Genomic DNA, 19,817 nt, shown 5'->3' with positions numbered 1-19,817 from the left:
GGGTTTCTCTGTGTAGCCCTGGCTGTCCTGGACTTGCTTTGTAGACCAGGCTGGCCTCAAACTCCGAGATCTGCCTGCCTCTGCCTCCCTGAGTGCTGGGCCCAGCTTAGCCTGCTTTTCTATACAACTCAGGACCACCTGCCCTGGGTTGTCATCACGTTCAGTGAGGCAGTTGTGTTACACCATGTGATTGCTGGGAAACTAACCCAAGTCCTCTGCATGAGCAACAATGTGAGCCCTCTCACATCAACTGTCAATCAAGAAAATGCCTCACAGGCTTATTACCTACAGGCCAAGCTAGTGGGGACACTTCCTCAATTGAGGTTTCTCTTCCCAGATGACTCTGGCTTTTGGTAAGTCAACAGAAACTAACAAACACACTGTACATACAAACTTTTCTGCTTTTATAGGAATATGGTTTAATTACAGAAATCAAAGACATTTGTTATTGTCCTACCATCATTCCCTAGCAGGTAGGTATAAAATTTGTGTCTTTGTATTGCATTATGTTTGGCTGTTTGACTTTTAAAACTGATATTAGAGGGGCTGGAAAGATGGCTCAGCTGTTAAGAGCGCTTACTGCTCTTCCCGAGGACCCAGGTTAGGTTCCTTGTACCCACATGGTGGCTCACAACTACCTGTAACTCCAGTTTAAGGGGCTCTCATGCACTCTTCCATGTATAAACATGGTACATATAAGCTTACATGAACATACACACATACACATAAAGGATGTTGAGTTGCTGACTGAGTTATAGTTTTAAGCACTGTTCATTGATTTTGGCTTGGGATTAGAACAGACTTTCTAGTATTTTCTGAAATGTCTCTATATATACTTTTGGTGTTTTGTATTATGCATTTATGCAAAGTTGCATTTTCAATAGTGATAACTATAAAATAAGAATACTGATCAACTCTGATAAAATACTGAAGATGTTCTATGCCCTGCAGTATCAAATATTCAGCAAAGACTTAATTTTTTATTAAAAATGAACAAGCATATGATCTCATTAGTATATTATTTGCTTTCATTTTTAATAAGTGGTACAATTATACATATACTAAGGAATTGTTTTAAAATAAATTTGTGATTTATTACCAATAAAAGCTTGATTTGTATAACTATTTTATAAACACTTGGAGTTGCATAAAAATTTCTCATTGAAATAGGGATGACAAGCAGGAAAGAGTTTAAGCAGGCCTGTTCTAAATCACCCAAAAAGCTGCAGATCCGTTCTGAGAGCTAGAGCCCTTCCTAGTTTTTATCTCTTTCTCGCACACTTGGAAGTTATACCCTGCAACCATTTATGAACAGGTGGGTTGGATGTTCTTAAACACAATCATTCACATTTCTGTGCTTAGAAAAACAAATTTTCCTTAAAAGTGTACTAGGTATTACCTTCTAAAAGCCCTTGAATTCCCTCAAGGATCAAGTACCTTTGCACTACGTGATCAGCATGATGTTTTATGGTTTTATTTTTAAGAGAGGGTTTTCCCTATAAGAATACTTACTATTACTATTATTTTTGGACTATTGTCACAGTGTTGTGCATGTTCATGATCTTATTTCATCCTTGGAGCAACTCTAGCATACAAGTAATTTTTAAAAACTCTAGTTTAACAGAATGAGTTCATGGAGTCTAAGTCACATTTAAGTTCACATATATACATACATACATATAAGTAATATAGCTGGATTCAAAGCCAAATGTATTTGAATACAAGTTCCCAGCCTCCTTTTTGGGGGGGTTCCATACTACCCCCTCTTTAATAGATTAAAAATACAGTGGAGCAATACAACAGTGAACTTAGTCTAAGGTTCTAATATTCCATCCTTGGGCAATGGCTTTTCCATGCCCATCTTCACCTTATAAAAACCTTACCATGCCTGGAAATACTTCCTCCTCTACATTTTTCATGATAATTACCCTGACATTCATTAAGTGCCTACCATGGCCCTATTACAAGTACTTGACAGTGCATTATCTTATCCAATTGTCACACCATCCCTAAGGCTGGTCCCATCACACCATCTTACAGATGAGAAGATGGAGGCTTGTAGAAAATAATTAACTTTAATATAGATTAAAAACAGGTGGAAAGAGAGAAAAGAAGGAGGGAGAGAGGGAGAGAGGAAGGGAGAGGGGGGGAGAGGGAGAGGGAGAGAGAAGAGAAGAGAGAGAATATGTGCTGCCCCACTCCTTGTGAGCTGAAACCCAGTGCGTGAGGTTTGGTGTGTGCTGACCGTCTGGCTGTCCTCTATCCCTGCTAGACATGAACAGAATTACTTGTGTAATTGAATGAGTCAGTCACAGGCTTTGCTGAGCCAGGTCTACCTAGTCAAAATAGATTTTTTTTAAGTTTGTTTTAGAAAAGTCATTTGAGTCACTGAGATTTTCCAATATTTTCTGTTCATAAGTACTCTCCCTAGTGTTGGCTGGAGCCACTGTGGATTACTGTGGAGTGTGTGTCCTCTGAGAGGGCTCTGTGGGAGAACTGGGGAGGAGGGTATCAAGTCAAATGTCCTCTTCCTTTGGAAACATCCGAAGTGTTGCCAGATTAGAAAGCTATATAGAGTCTATGTAGAGAAAGAACACCATGGGGCTTTTTCCTTCATTTTTTTTTGTATTGATTTTCCAGACGCTTTAGTGTTAAACCATGCCAGAAGTGTGGTGGAGATGAATCACTATTATCCAAAGGCCGCCAGCCTCTTTTCCTTCTGACAGAAGGATAATTCCACGTGGATCAAATAAATACAGATGTGTAGTAATTAGTTCTATTCCCAGCGAGCCTATTTCCAACACACTAAAGATGTGAGCGATTATGGAACCTCACCCCAACAGCTTTTATCAATTTAAACCGCTAAACAACAGGATAGGTCATAACCCAGCCTGCTATTAATAATGTATTTATTATGTACAACATTACATATTGGGGTAGGGACTAGAAAAAGATACCTGTTAAGAGGAGTGATTTGATTATCCTCTAGAAGCATCATATGTGCCTGGCCACTCACCTGAAGTACAGTCCCAAGACAATCAAAAGAATAAAGAATCTCATCCAAGGAAGAGAGGCCTACATCGTGGGTGGGGTCCTCCACGGAGACGATTTGGCTGTGGCTGATATGTTGAATGTGCCCATCCTGGGCTCAGAGCCTGAGCTGGTTCACCTGTACAGTTCCAAGTCTGGAAGTAAACGGATCTTTGACAATGCTAATGTGCCAATGCCTCCTGGAATATATGACATCTATACTTACGAACAGGTATGTAGGGTAGCTCTATTCAAACGTCTTTCATCCCCTTGGCCTTGTACAACTTCAGGTAATGTGGCTCCAACCCTGCCTCGTGAAGACTGTGTGAATGCTTGAGTTGCTCTCGAGAGATCTTCATTATGCCTTCATGTTTGCTTGGTTTCTGTTTGTTTCTCATACTGAGGGCTGAATCATGGCTTCTCACATGGTAGGTAAGTATGATAAGGCTTTAACCTCAGCTCTCCTTTAACTTTTTGAGGCAACAGTTCAGTAAGTTATCAGGCTGGCCTTGAACTTGTAGTCCTCCTGCCTCACCGTCCCAAGAATCTATGATTATGTGTCTGAACCACGTGGCGTTCATGTTTTAAAGTATCTTTCTACTGGCATTTTAGAAATTACTAAAATTTCCATAATGTTTACCTTTTGAGTTAAGTTACTGAGTACTGTTAATGTTATTTAATCAATCACCAGGACTAATCTGCCATCAGTATTTACCATCTTAATATCTAATAATTCAGCATCACATTCTCCATCCAGCCATTGAATAGAACATGAGAGTCTGTTTTGGCAAATAAGTGGGTTTGGAAGCCGTCAAGTGCTGGGTGAGACTGCAGAGTACTATTTATAGTCTTGACTCCATAAACAAAGACTTTGGCTCTTCAGGAATGGCCCTGGAAGGAGTAGGGGACTTAGCCCAGAAACAGGAAGTGAAATGAAACAGGAAGAGCAAATCTCACTTTAGAAAGATGATTTTGAAGTTGCTGTGAATACATCAAATTGCCCTGAAGTGTTTTAGTCTTGCTATAGAGAGTTTCTGACCAACACATTGGCTTGTAGCAGAAAAGCAGTCTGGGATCTTAGTTGAGGAGTGATGCAGAGCCTTCCATTGTCATTAACTTCCGTGGAAGTTGAAGGTAACAGGGTGGGTTGCTAAATTCTGTTTCCTAATAGAATTTTTTGGCTGATAGAGGGAAACAGATTTTTAAATGATACCACCGAACACACAAACTACACCAAACAATCTTCATGTCTTTAAAATGCATGTGCAAAATTTGTATTGAGTCTTAGTTTCATCTTCATTGATAATAGCACAGGCAATCTTTGTAGAACTTTATACATTAATTGTGGTTAAAGGTGTGGGCACATTTAATATATTACAAACTCTGTCCAGTGCTAGTATTTATAATTAGGACTAAAACTTCCATAGACCCTCAGATCTGAGGGATGTGACTTGACATAAAGCATGTATCAACAGTATAGCAATAAGCCAAGTTGTATCTGCGTTCTCTGTTTGTTTGGAAGGCATGCATCTGATCTCAGCAAAGACCAAAGTACTCCATTGAGGCTTTCCCAGATAGTAATGGCTCTATCTAATCAATCTGAGTCTCTAAGTATTTTGAGTCTGCAGATGGTGATGAATCAATGCTGACTTCTTATTGATGTGCATTGTAAACCTAAAGTGGGTGAAAGCTGTGATTATTTTAACTTAGGTTAATAAGTATTCTTGGGTCTTAGTTGGATTTTCACAGTGGTAATTTTTCTGCCTCTGCTCTTCACTAGTATAAAGTGAATCACAACTAAAAATATATTGCATTTTTAAAAACAGGCTCAAACAGAAAATGACAAATGTTTGGAAATAGCATAAAGTCATGTGGTTTATGACTGGATTTTTTAAATCTAGCATGAGCACAGTGAGCATTTCCTGCTTTGATCCATAAAATAACTATGGAAGGCCCTTCCTGGCATGTGCTCTGTATGAAATATTGACAGCTTTGGTTAAATAATCAAAAATGGCAATGCTATTTTAAAGCACTGTTCAATTTTCACTTAAAGATAGCACATAATTCTTTCCAGTGGTGTTGTCTTTACAATACTATTGATCGTTTTCATTACTGTAGGGGATCCATCTACAGGCACCCATTTATAGGATTCTCAGGAGCAACAAATAATAGGATGTGGAGGAAACGCATACTAATTCTGTTAGTATTTGAACCCTCCAAGTATACGATATATCTAAATACACAATTTTTAAAGGCTATGCTGGAACACCTTTCCTTAAATTAGCAAAATAATTTTTACCCAATATTAAAAGGCTGAATATCACTTCTGTGTCTATAACTTGTGATCACAGTAAACACATATCACAGACAAATATGATTAAATACAGAGATAGCCTCTCAGCTAACTGGAGAAAGAAAGGATGCAACCATGGGCGGAGCCTCCTTTGGATGTGTTCACAGCCATACAGTATGTAGACAAGAGCGCTTGTCATTTACACATTCAAATTATTGATAAATACTACTTGATAATTAGGGAGCTTAGACAATTTTATTTTCACCCTTACCGAATAACCCATAGTTACATGAGCTTCCTGGAGACCCCAAGTGTAGCTATTTTGGTATCTCTTCCACATTGCCATGTAATATAGTATCCTCAAAATTGTTTGCCGAGTAGACCCAATTCAGGATAACACATTGTATCTTTAGACAAAACCATTTAAAATGTGCAGTTCCAACCTCAGCAGAGCTCTTGCATTATAGTTAAAAAAATAAAAATCCATTTGGTAGTCAAAAGAAGAGATGTGCTGTATAATTTTATGTCAACTTGACACAACCTGAGAGGAGGAAACTCAATTGAGAACGTGCCTGATAAAATCAGGTTGTAGGCAGGTCTGTAGGGCATTTTCTTAATTGATATGGGAAGGCCATTGTGGATGGGACCATCCTTGGGCTGGTTGTCCTGGGTTTTGTAAGAAAGCAGGCTGAAAAAACCATAGGAGCAAGCCAATAAGCAGCACCCCTCCATGGCCTCTGCATCAGCTCCTCCTCCAGGTTCTTGCCCTGTTTGAGTTCCTGTCCTGACTTCCTTCAATGATGGACAGTGATGTGGAAGTGTAAGCTAAATAAACCCTTTCCTCCTCGAGTTGTCTTGGTCATGGTGATTCATCATAGAAATTATAACTTTATTTTTTCATATGTATGTATGTATGTATGTATGTATGTATGTATGTATGTATACAATGTTGTGTCTGCATATACACCTGCATGCCAGAAGAGGGCACCAGATCTCATTACAGGTGGTTGTAAACCACCACATGGTTCCTGGGAATTGAACTCAGGACCTTAGGAAGAGCAACCAGTGCTCTTAACCTTTGAGCCATCTCTCCAGCCCCTGATAACTTTAAGACAATAGAGAGTAAGGAGCCAGGTGTGGTGGTGCATGCCTGTGATCCTAGCACTTGGGGAGACAGAGGCAGTCAGATCTCTGTGCGTTCAAAGCCAGCCTAGTCTACAAAGTGAGTGCAGGACAGAGACACTCAGTCTTGAAAAAAACAACAAAACAAACAAACAAACAACAAACAAAACAAAAAAAGATAATAGAGAATAAGAATATTACTGTCAATACAAGATGCCACAGCCAAAAATACCATGGGTAGTTACAGGAGACACAACTCTTAGTGTTGTTTTGTTGCCTTCTGAGAAGTACAGACAACAAAGTCACTTTATGATCTAATGAGCTGTTTTTCTTCAAAGATGCAATAGAATGCTCTAGTACAGAATTAAGTAGTCTTGCTACAGAGACTTTTCGTCTGATTCAAATGACTGACTGGCTGGGTCACACGTTGTTTCTCTGGCTCCACCTCTCTCTACAATCTCCCTCCTCCAGCTGTATGCAGGCGTGGATATGCAGCCCTTGGTGAGAAAATGACTGTAGGGCTTTGTGTCAAGCAATCCAAGAGAAGCCTTGCTCTGCTAATCAGGAATGTACGATCATAGACAAGTCAGATTAGTCAGTGTCTTATGTATTATGTGGAGTCACTAATGGTGCCTTCATCAGAGGTTATCATGATATTGAGACCCTCATGTGGAAGATACGTGCTGGTTCCTACTGAGTGCTCAGCAATGTTAGTGGTTATTGTTCTTACTGTTATTTTGGAATTAAAGCATGGGTTTCTAGCCCCTAAAACTTCATCTACATAAGCGCCATTATTTAGAGAATATTGTTTCACAGCAAATGCGGGACAGCTGGCGTTCCATGAACACAGTTTCTGCGAGGATTTTACCTTAGTTCTCTGTCCTTCTCTAAAATACATTCGTGTATGTCACCAATACAGTCAACTTGGCAAATTGGCCAAACACATGTATGTTAGTGAAGAAAATGCCTTCTATATCACAGTATTTATTTATTTTAGATTACTCAACAAAGTTTTCAAGACTATTTTTTTATAGTCTTGAATTTTTTTGAAGAACCACTAACACTTGAGTTGCAAAAAAAAGAAAGGAGATAATACCAAGATTCAATTATAGATGTTTAAAAGTGCTTTCATTTTTTTCACAGTCAGCATAATAATACGAGTTTTTAAATTTCCCACAAATACAACTGCATTTTAAAAGTGGCTTTTATCTTACTGGCTAGTGATTTTTTTTTTTATATCGTACATTACTTAAAACCTCTTGAATTTGTCCTAATGAGTCGAAGGGAAACTAATGAATAGACTATGTAAAGATACACTCAGAGCACGAGAGGCAAGCTGCTGCGACAGAAAGGAAGTGTGCTTTGCTCATGTTGCTGTATCTTTGTCCCACAGATGATAGAACAGTTGAGCCAGCTGCTGATTGATCACCTGGGAATCCGACGCTGGGTCTTTAAAATGAACATGGAATTTGGAGGAAATGGGACAGCCTTCTGTGACATTCCTTCCCATCTACAGTGCTACAAATGGGTGCTAAAGGAGAGTAACAAATACAGCCATGAGGAATGGAAGAAGAAGTGGGCACAAGTGAGTGTTCAGTGGTGACTCAAGCCACAGTGCTGCGGACAGTGAGGGGATAAGGCCCCTTCTCCCAGACTCAGCTCTACTATCAATCTGTACAGCCTCTCCTAAGCCTTAGTCCTAACGTGGAGCATGAATGGACTTACTGGGTTACTTAAATGCCCATTTCAGGGGTCCGAAAAGTCTTTTTTTCACACCTTCAAACTGATTATGATACCCAAGAAATTACTAAAAAGCCCTAATCAGGTAGCATTGCAAATCTTGGCATCTGTCCTGAGCAGATCCTATGCTTCTGTCAACTGTTGTGACTAAGCTAGCTGTGTTTTATTATGAGAAATTCTACTAGCAAGTGGTGGTCACTGGAAGCTAATGTATAGTAGCATTCTGTCAGAAGCCATGTTTTTGAAGGTATGCCAAAGAAATTTATGTAACTACTAGTCCCTGTGAGATGCTGAGAGAAGAATAGACCCCAGAAGAAAGCTCGCAGCAAAAGCTGAGTAGCAGGCCCAGCGTCTCAGGCTCTGAGTGGAGGGTATAGACCTTTCCTCATATGTTGGTGAGATGAATTATATAACCTCGGTCTGTTCCAATTTTGCTTAATAGTTATACATGGCTTAATGTTTAGTTTGACCTCTAAACACTGTCCCACATTGCATCCTTAGACCCAGCTTCTCTTTATCTCATGGCCCTGTTTTGGCTGACCTACTAGAAAAAAGAAAATTGAAAGACAAACTCCTTAGCTGGTTCCATCCCTCCCAGTACGCATAGCGGAGGGCTGTGCAGTGATTTGCATCTGCTCTGCGCATCCCACTACAGACGTCTATGAATCAAGACACAAGTGATAGAAAGAAAGGGGCACACTGGTGGGAGCACATTATTCCTGGGCAAGTGAGATGATGAATAAATCTGGAGAGTAGTCAGGAGGGAGAGTTCCCTTTGACAAATAGGTCGGTTCTCCCCGTGATCTATTCTGGGCTCTCCTCCCCTGCAACAGTGGATGGACTAAATGCAGTGCCTGTCATGGCCAGCTCTTTACATATTATTTAAAGGATACCAAAGTGAATTACTCTTCTAGAAAAAAAATAAAGCAAAGAAAATGTATTTAATTTTGAGGCCCATAGAGGTTTCTCTTATATTCTCTTTGAACAGGATTTTATCTTTTTGAAGCAAAGCTGTTGAGTTTAAACCGTGAAAAAGTCTAGCACTTTTATTTAAAGAATTGAAATGCTAGTTTGTACAGAGCGCTGGCCTCAACATTTCAAACCAATAATTTCTAAAGAATTGCCCTGACATTAGACTGTGATAAATGCAAAATGTTTGACTTTGAGTTTAAAAATATTTATAGTCCTGACATTTGGCTGAATTGTGGTTAAAAACTTCACTGTAGATTATTTAATTTCAATTACTTTAAACTATGCCATTTTAAATTGTTACCAAATATATTTGGCACTGTTGTTAATGTTATTAAATTTGAAACTCATAAATAATTAATGATCTCTTTAAATCATTTTTAAAAACTTAACAGGAAAAATAATTATTCAGAAATCCTGTTATAATGTAAGGCACATGCTTGGCTATGATGTGTGAGAAGCGGAAGATGAAAATAGAAATGCACCTGTGAGCTCCCTTCCTTCTTCCAGGGGACTAAGGACTATGGACGCCTTCAAAGGGAAATCCTCCTCAGAGTGGAAATGAACTAAGAGTATTTATTGAGAGTTTAGGATTAGAATGCTCCTTTGTTTCAGAAGACCATTGAAATGGTGCACATTTTGACATCAAAGCATTACTTTATGAGCACAGGCGTGTTTTAATGTCCTATTACGGTCTGTAGACCTGTTCCTTTTGATAATGAAGATGTTGTGTCATCAAGCCTAGCCTGGCACATACAAAACATATGCTGGCAGGTTATTAAAAATTTCAGCTTCTTGATGAAAGACTATCCTGCAGGCTAAGAGTCCAGAGAAAGACTCCATTCTGAGAGAATTATTAGAAATGAGAATATGACTGTAAGCACTAAATTATGTTAATACTTACAAATAGCATCATTTGCATAGCAGTTTGTGACATGATGCCGTGATTTCTCTTATTGGTACCTTGTAGGCGACAGATGAAAGCAGTGCTGTTTATGGGGTGGGTGCTACTTTGGAACGTTATGCAGACTCTTAGAGGAAGGTAGGACCCAGCGTAGACACAGCTATGTAACACAAAGATTGCTTCTTTTTTCACTCTAATTTTGAACTGATCTTCAGCTGGTTGCAGTTAAGACTTGAAACAAAGTCACAGGAGTCATCAGGTGCTAAAAAGCCATAGTCACCTTTGAAAATACGATGACGCGGGCATCTTTGGAAAAGCACAAAGACCACCCTGAAACAAAATGCAAATTTTCTTCCTTCCTTCCTTTCTTCTTTTATTCCTTCTTTCCTTTCCCCCTTCCCCACCCCCAGGCTAGTAACAAGCCTGTGCTTGTCATCCCGTTGTCTGAGGACACCAGCTCCTCTTGCTTCACCCACTGGGTTCCAGGAAGTTCAGCTGCAGTGTGTGTAAAGTTTGTGAATCCTCCTGCACACATGTCAGATTCCCTGCTCTGAGTCATGGTGTTTGTTTCTTTAGAAGGAATGAAGACTTAACCAAAGACACACTTGTAGGAGAGAAGCTTTCCTAACGCAGTCTCCTGCCATAGTGTGGGGAAACCCAGATCTGCTTTCTGTGCTAACAGCCTTTTCTTGTCACTGTTTTCTATTTTGTTAAAGGGTAGACCTTCCTTTTCTCACGCTACTTTGTTTTACTGTGTTAGAGTGTTAGACATTTGGTATTAATTTAAGCATCACCCAAAGGGAAAGATCCTAATCCAGGGTTCTCATGCTTAGAAAGGCAGAGTAAACCATAATTATTATTAGAGAATGAAGTCAGCAAACAAACACACCATTACAAAGAGAAACACCCGCCACAGTGTGCTCAGACCAGTTCTCACTGCCACTGGGCAGCCTTGTAAGTAGTAATAGGAACCACTTTTCAGTGGCTAACCTAGGTGCCTGCTGTAGAATGTCATATCATTTTATTAGGTGAGCTCAAAGAGATCCTTTGACTCATAATTAGAGAATGCTTAGGAAAGTTAAAAGATAATATAACAATATTAAAGAAATGTCTAACCAATCATTTTTCCTGCTGCCTTCATTTTCCTGAATTAATTCTCAAATGTGTATTGTCTCTCATTACCACAATAATTGTGAATATGTTAAATACAAGATCTTGGCCATTTTCCCCATTTATTCATATGTGTCACAATTATTCCCTTTTATCGATTAATTCTAATATGCTAAACCACTCACCTGTCTGAAAACTTAAGCTCTTCTCTGGTTTTGTTTTGTTCTTGTTTTTAATTGAGGACCAGAGAAAAGCTTTGTTTTTAGTTTTAGTATGTGCCTTGAAGAAGAAGAAAACAAAAGCAAACTTTGGTTATTTTTCTAGGAGAAAGCTGCACAGGTAGAATGTGGTGGCTCTCACTGTATGTACTGTATTTATAAAAAGATGCTAGTGTTTTCCACAACCACCAGCTGAGTGCACACAGAGAAGCATCCTTAAGTTCCTGGGGAAGCATGGCCCATGCCATGTGCTGCTGCAGCTCTGGCAGATTTTCTACTCTCCACAGACTTTCTCAAAGCACAGATGTCCCTGGGCCACAGTCGCCACTCTAGAGTGCTCCGCTTTCTCACAAGGCAGTGAGCCGGGAGGTGAGGAGAGCTGCCGGCAAGCACACCTGAGCTGCAGAAGGGAGGAACCTGCTCAAGAGTCCCTAGAATAGCCAGATGCCTCATCACATGCATACCTGTTAATGTGCATAGTTGGTAAAAGAGGAGAGATGGTGCCTTTACACTGTCATAATCATCTGAGTCAGCCTATGAACTATCAGAAAGTGAGCGGCTACCTCCACAGTCTGAGGCAGCACTGAGAACACGATGGGCAGTTCATTTCATGCTTCTTTTACATGAGCCATCAAAAATTTTGGTTGTTTTTACTCATTTTTAGACATAATTTAGTTTTACATGGTAAATCTTTTTAATCAGAAAAAGAGTTGAAATGGGTCAGTCTGAGACTGAAAAACTCAGCTGCTCAGGGTAGCTGAGGTGCAGTTGGCGTCACAAGGTCCCACTGCTCTGCCTCTCTTAGAGCGTACTAGGGAACAGCCATAACCAAATTACCACGGCTCTCAAAGTTGCCATTTCTTTATCTGGAAAGAAATAACAAAACACCCGTCTCATGGGGCAGTGATGAGAATGAATCGATTCCTATGAATTTCCATGTTCTTAGCATGTGAAAGCCTAAGATACTGTTTCTGTGTTGCTTTTATTATGACTATTAAATTTGTATTATAAGAAAATACAAGCAATACTAAGAGAATAAATACAAATCAGTTGTTCCTTGGCGATTCAGAAGGTCATTTAGAAGGCTTCTGCAGCCTCCAAGAATACTGTACTGTGCATCAATTATCAATTTACAAGATGCTGTCAGAAAGTCAGACTAATGATCCAAGTGTCCTTGTGCTATAATTTTCCTAATGAATATTTTTAAAAGAATAACCCTAGATAGCAGCCTGGGCTTTTACCATTTGAGAGTAGAAAGCGGTATGTTTATTGGAGCTTTCTCCATGTTGAATAAAGAGGCCTTGATAAAGTAGAAATTATTCTGACTAAAACATTGAGTCTGGACACTTTATTTTCTGGTTCCAGTTGGCATATTTTCTAATTAGTGTAGCAGCACGTCACCAAGATCATTGAAAAGTCTTAATCATTTACATATTTTTTTTTCTTAGCTCTGAGAATGACTTAGAACGTTTTCTTCCAGTTCAATGGTTATTTGCATGGAGCGGCCAGGGCTGAGTTTGAGGTACTTCTCTGTGCCTGAGGATGATGACAGGAGAAGGAAAATTGCCTCCCCAGCCTAATGAAAGCCAGGGTACCCCTTCCGAGGACCTATAATAATCAGCTATACAAGCTGTTGGCTTGTGTGTCCTATTGATTTAATATGCTTCTAATCAGTACATAAAGCTATGGGCCTGCAGTGTTAATTTTTCATATGCTTACAAAGTACCCTTTGATTTTCTGTCACACGTTAATTACAGCGTTTTGCCATTAAATAGGAAGCTTTGTGTAAACTAATTACTAGGTAATCATTGTCTACTGCAAGCGTGCTGTTTGTACCTTTTATTTTATTCTAAAAATGCACAGATCTCACAGTCTGGAAACACTCTACCTTCCAGCCATTAGCTCTCACTAATTCATAGCATTATTGTGGAGAGTGGAGGAGTTGTAATTGTTGTGGTATCAGAGCTGTTAATTACCGGAGTAAACAGTTGAAATGGTGCCAAGGTCTATTGTACAAGGCAGAGAAAAGGAGGTTTAAATGTTACTCCCACCATCTGGGGACTGGAGGAGAGGCAAATGCTTGAAAACAGCGGCGAGGCGCCGCCGCCACTTCAGCTCCAGGGTTGGCGGCCATATGGATCCAGAAAAATTTGAATCAATTGAATTTAACTGCCAGTTTTTCACAATAACAGCGTGGAAGGAAGGAATAAAGCAGAAGATGAGAGGAACGAGAATTGGTTAGTGTTTTCACATCCAGGAAGGTCCCGCTGGAGCCCTTTTGGAAATGTCTGCTCTGCTGAAAACCCGCAGAACAGGCTTAGGCTTTTGGAATGGATTCAAAGTGAGCTTTTGCTCTCTGCCGGCCACAGTGCCACATGCTTCTGGTCGTCTGTCCTCGGTAACCCTTGGTGAGCCAGGGACGCCCTTGAGAAGTCTAGGACTTTCTGCAACTGAGCCAGACTCAAGACAAATCCTCACTGTGGGATTCACAGGTCCAGTCCTGTGCACAGTCCGTGGAAAGAGAACAATCACTTTACAACGCAGCGATAGCTTCCCGACTCCATGTAACTGATGGGTGGAAATATTAAAAAAGGTCCAGGTCTTCTCTTGATTGAGAAACAATGTTGCTTCTCCATTCCTTGGGTATAGAATAAAATACAAAAATCTCTTGATGATCTCTCAGTGTCATCCCTGGAACTCAGTCCTGCCATGTTACTTGAATGAGAGTCAAGTCCAAAGGGCACGTGTGTTTCCTTTTGTCTTCAGTCTGCAATTAAAGAGCGTCCATCAGCGTCCACAATTTTCCCAAGCAGCTCTATTTCTCTGCATGGATAGAAAGAAACCTATTTCCAGTCGTAACAGTTATGGCTACTTCCACTTATGTTTGATTTAAACAAGGCATGGTTTCCACTTTAAAACATCGTATAATCTTTAAAACAGTCATATGTATTTACTGGTTGTCATTATTACAATTCAGCATAATTTCCTTGAAAACTATTTTCCAGTGGTGAGAATGTTTGTCTGTCACCAGCCATTTGCTGCGGTGACTACTCTTCAGCATCATTCCCCACACATGCACATATTCTTCTCTTTTTAAACCACCCTGGATTACTGTATTTATTTCTAATCGTTCCGTTAGCAGATGTTGAAGTAATTTGGGGTATAATGTAAACAACTCTTTTAAAGAGAGAAATCACAGATACACCAGGAAGCAAGGACAGCGTTTGTCAGGCTTTTATGATGGCAGTTTTGTGGAGGGAAGGGGGAATTTTTCCTCCTTTTGTGTATGTGCAAAGTTCAATTAAGAATTTCTAGAAGCACTTAATCTTTATCTATTGAAACCCCCCCAGCATGCAGCGCGACGGGATGAGCCTAGGGGGAAAAAAAAAAAGAAAAAGAAAAAAGAAAGAAAGAAAGAAAAGTGCTCAGCTCCCTGTGGTGAGGGGAAAGAGAAACAGCAGTCTGTGTGCGGGAAAGTGGAGAGGGAATGAACTTCTCCGGCACTCATGGTCGCAATGAAGCAGTTGTGCTGAGCTTTGGAATGGAAGCACAACATATGTGCCTCAGTTGGACGAAATGCTTCTCAAGTCAAATCAACTGCGAGGCCTGCGTGCTGGTGGAAGGTGGAGCCCTAGATGACGAGGGACAGACTCCTCACGAGGCAGTGAGTGGATAATGCCGCATAAGTATGGAATTATATACCGCGTTTCCAACATTCTGTTTAATGAGAGCCGCCACTGCAGCGAATCACTTGCCACACACCCGAAATGGGCCATTAGCTATCAAGGGAAAATTGTCTTTGCCGCTTTTAGCAGATGGAGCAAATATTTTACAAAGCAATTTTACATACCAAAAACATTTGTGTGCTTTGGTAATGCTGGTTGTTTTACATTATGTTACCTTCTACTGCAGCATAATTTTCCATCTCATCGAAGACAAACTTGGCATTTTTGATTTTTAAATTCTCCATTAACAATTAAACGTGGAGTATTAAAGCTGTCCTTAAACTTTAAGTAGGTATGGGAAGTAGTTTCTGACTTGCTGGAGACATTTTCATTTTCCTCTTCATCCTTTCAACATATTTTTGCACCCTAAAGAGGAACTGTTCTTAATTATCTTAGTGGAAAGGAATGAGTGAAAACTTCACTAGTGACTGTAAAATGAAAGCAGTCGCAAAGTAGGGTTATCAGAGCATCCACTGGCCTAAAACAACCACTGTGGGTTGTAAGGACATGCTTTGGCCCACTCACTTGTTGCACCCATTTAAAATGTTTAAGCTTCAAGTAACAGAACCTCAACTTAAATGACTTTTCATAGAAAGAGAAACTGGCCTTGGCTATCTGGAGATCCAAAGACTGTTCTGGCTCCAGCCAGTGGCTCTGTAATATCGCCAAGGGCCCACAGTTTCCCATCTCTTCTTTGAACTATTCATAAAGCTGGTTCCTTCCTAAGGTTGGGAGTTGCAAGATGGCTGCCAGTAGCTTCCAGAATTTCTTCTTGGTCCAGACAATAGAAAGAGAGAACATCTCACTTGGTAGCAACTCAGAAGATCACATACTTCTTTCCAGGGGCCCCAGTAACTTTCCTAAAAAGTGACTGGCCTCCCTAGACTGAACCAGCCATTGTAAGACAAGACTACAGTTCCTTGGGGGTGAGAGTGGAATTCCCCCTCGATCAGTCTTCTGTAGCAAATAAGGAAGAATCATTTCTGAAAGAAATGTGGGGTACCTTTACCTGAAAGAGGGGGCACATATGCTGTGTAGCCAACAACAGATACCTAGTCTACCATTTTTCATATTTAGCATAATACCTGTAGATGATCTAATGTGACCAGAGTGTTAAGACTTATTGACAGCAGTTACAGACACATATCCCACTCTACTATGGCCTACTGGTAGCAACTGGATTTAAAACCAAGTTTTGCTACTTTCTAGCTGCATGACACGAGATAAAGATAATAGCTCTAGACAATGGCTGTAAGATGGTAAATGGACCATAACATGGTAAACTGTCAATAAGTACAAGTGATTAGTTTACCTTTAAAATGAATTCACCTTCACTGTGGATGCTGTTTCTGCCCACCTCTGTGCCACCAGCCAACTCCAACACCAGCACTGTTTACACTGCACCACACTTCCTTGCCTGAGCAAGGCAGAGGTGTAGAGGGTATTCACCTAAGGCTCAGAAGCTGGAAAGCCCCTGCAGCCTTGCTCTGCATGCTTCTGTTACAGTAGGCATTTGTCCTGAGTAGTCCACAGGCCCCCTTTAAGCTGACAATCTTACTGACAGTCCTAGTTTATTGTCCAACCCTTCTGACTTTGTGTCGCTGTCCAGTCCTCTTTCAGAGTTATCAGAAACACCTATAAAGCAGAACTATCTAGCCAGGTCTCTGAATGTCCTTACACTCCATCTTAATAAAAAAAAAGTAAGAAATGTTCCTTTGGTTTTCTTTTGAATATGATCAAACAATATCTGATGTTGGATATTGGAGATTAATGAGGAAGTAACTTTACTTAATGCACTACTGACAGTTCAATAAGAAGCTACAAAAATGAAATATGAATTTTGGTAAGATTACATTCTGGTAAGATGGAGAGTATTCTAATTTATACCATTCTTTCTTCTTTCCCTATCCTGTGCGCGCGCGCGCACACACACACAAACACACACACACACACACACACACACACACACACACACACACACCACTAGAAATTTTCTTAGCTGGGAAAAGTAACTCTCCAGAGTTGAAAGTATCTTTCCTTATTGAGGGCAGTGTTAAACTGAATGTTCTGGTGGCTTCTCCTAAGATATCCTGTTCCTTCAAATTTGCATTTCTTTGACAGAAATAAAGAAAGCCAAGAAGCAAAGCCAGGCTTAGGAGAAAAGAGTCTCTACTCGATGTCAGTCAGGCCAATAGGAACCATATGCTTTCTGAAGATGCCTTAGAACTTTCCAGGTCATTACTATTACTGACAATCTCTGAGAGAGAATTCTGGTTGCTGAACAACAAATGAGCTAGCCTAGGAAGTGACAAAGGCAGGCTGAAGAATCGGAAATGCTCTCTAGCCCTGAGCTCCAGAGACCGGCAGTGAGTACATGCCTAGAACCAGTCACATCATGATGGAGAGGAATCCTGGAATCCAGAAAGTTTTCAAAAAGTAAAGCATAATTTTCTATCACTTATTTATGATTCACAAGGAATATATTTTCCCTTCCACACCCCAGAGTCAGTGTAGATGACAGGATCTCTGAAACACTGAATTGGTTACCCAATACCTTGTCACTACTCACTAAACAGAGCTTCCTAGTTCTATAAGTTTGTTAAAAATGTACCTATGTTCCTGGCTTATGCCAGACAGACAGACAGACACATGATAAGCATACACATATATGCAGTCTTCCTTACTTGAATGTGTGAGCTGCAAGTCCAAAATTATTCTTATTATATTGTAGAGGCGAGGGAACAAGTCTCTCTTTGTTGGCACTAAGGTCATAGGTACTAATGCATTAGTTAAGACTCATGCATCCCATTAGAAATAAATTAGATAGTTAATTTACCCCCATCCGGCCCCTATTACTTATTACTTGCCATGTCTGTTTCTTCAGAGAGCTAGTTATGACCCTAAGCGGCCTCTAAGTGCCCCAGCATCCCCACTGAACACCACCCTGTCAGTGCCTTCAGCTGTATACTTGTCATGATGGGACACAAGGCATCTTCCAGGTTCCTATAGAAATTTACCCTTCTGGAAATCTACCTCCTTGCTGTGGTGTGTGCACAGTGCAAATGCTAGGCATTGTGGCAGAAGCCTGGTTCTATGTCCAGAAGCCTTGTAAGTTAATTACTGACTCTCACATAACATGTTGCAACTGAGGTGACACTCCATATATGTCACCTCATTTATCTTTCTGAAGCCCTTAGAGGCAGGGAATCCTGTAAAATCCACCCAAGAAGAATTGGTACTTCTAAAGTAGCTGGCCCTTCAGGTGATCGCTTGGCAGTAAGGAGGAAGTCCATTGAGAGATTCACATCTTCTTTTATTCCGTGACTTCAGCTATTAAGGACCATCTTATGTTCACCACTATCATGATTCATTGCAGATGGAGCATTCTTCTGGGCATAGTGAGTTTGATCTCAAAGCTAATGTCTTTGTCATTTAAGAGCTGAAGGATATGCGGGGTGATGGGGAAGACATCCGACTACAGCAGGGGGAAATGGCTGGAGGGGAGGTTAAGCTAGGGGACATGAGAAAGGAAGCTTGAGGGAGGCAAGACTCTATTAGTAGAGGCCAGGGGCTTGCTGACAGAAGAGGCGCTTGCTTGCTTGCTCACTTGCTTGTTTTGTAGGCTAGCATACAAAGTAATGAGCTTCTTCATGTCAACTGTACACCTATGTGTCAGTTAGTTTTTGTAGACATCTTGTGGAATGTCCTGCTGAAGAGCTGTCACCTGGTCCTCAAGTTGATGGAGATACAGTTTCCAAATTGAGTTACAGGACTTTCATCTGATCCTTCACTGTCTCCTCTTTTTCCTTTGCAAAATAGCCCCGTAGCACAGGTTTTTTTCCCCCTCTATTACAGTTACTTAAATGAATATATAGCATGTTACTGAGTAGTTGGCTCCACTTCCCTTCAAAAGGAGGGGGCAGAACAGAAAAGGACAGAATCTAAAGCTAGGCTTCACTACGCCCCATTTAGAGAGAGTTTTCCTCCACGGAGCAGAATGTTTGAACTAAAACAAGTGTGAGACTGGAGAAAGAGGGTTGCTCAGAGAACAGAATGGCTCTCCCCATGCTGCGGCTGCTTGCTCATGATTTCCACATGAAGCTTCGATACCACCAGGGTATTTACAGTAGCAATGAGAGTAAACACGTACAGTGTACAGGGTATGAATGGAGGGGCAAGGCCCATTGCTTTGATGGTCATTTTCCTTGCTTCCACACGTCAAGGCAGAGGCTTACTGCATGAGCAGGCTTCACCAGCCCTTTCTAGGAAGACTCTGCACTTTGTGCTGGCAAATTGTCCTAAAATAGGGGTAGGCCAGAGCACTGTGTTTCTCAGTGTGTTTTGTTTTTTATACCAATCATTAACTAAGGCTGACTAATGCCATTTAACCCACAGAAGTTTCTGGATATTTATGAAATAATTGAGATTATTTTGATCTGCGTATCATATACTCTAAGAAGTTTGCCTTTTATTCTGGATTTTCAGTAGGGAATTCAGTCTTTTGTTTTGTTTTTTGTTTGTTTTTGCTTTGTTTTGTGTTTTGGAGACAGGGTTTTCTGTGTAGCCTTGGCATTTTTGCACTCGCTTTGTAGACAGGCTGGTCTTGAACTCACAGATATCCACTTGGCTCTCCCTCCCAAGTGCTGGGGTTACAGGCATGTGCCACTGCGCCAGTTGACAATTGCTTTTTAATGTTAGGAAAATTG

General features: G+C 40.5%; 1 protein-coding gene across 6 annotated transcripts in view; it reads left to right on the top strand.

Annotated features, from left to right (window-relative positions):
* The window catches only part of IQCH (IQ motif containing H), a 187,065-nt gene that overhangs the window by 101,719 nt on the left and 65,529 nt on the right, over window positions 1-19,817 (top strand). For 5 of the 6 annotated variants that reach the window (XM_084783866.1, XM_084783865.1, XM_084783870.1 and 2 more), the window contains 2 exons: window positions 2,990-3,262; window positions 7,839-8,030. In XM_084783866.1, the coding sequence (XP_084639992.1) occupies window positions 2,990-3,262; window positions 7,839-8,030 (465 nt within the window). The remainder of the gene's footprint in view (window positions 1-2,989; window positions 3,263-7,838; window positions 8,031-19,817) is intronic. The other variant, XM_084783869.1, reaches the window with a different exon arrangement.

The sequence above is a fragment of the Acomys minous genome (genome assembly GCF_964271855.1).
Source record: "Acomys minous genome assembly, chromosome: 5".
In the NCBI taxonomy this organism is placed as follows: Eukaryota; Metazoa; Chordata; class Mammalia; order Rodentia; family Muridae; genus Acomys; species Acomys minous.
Note: the sequence above shows the minus strand (reverse complement) of the source record. Positions and strands in the feature narration are given on the sequence as shown.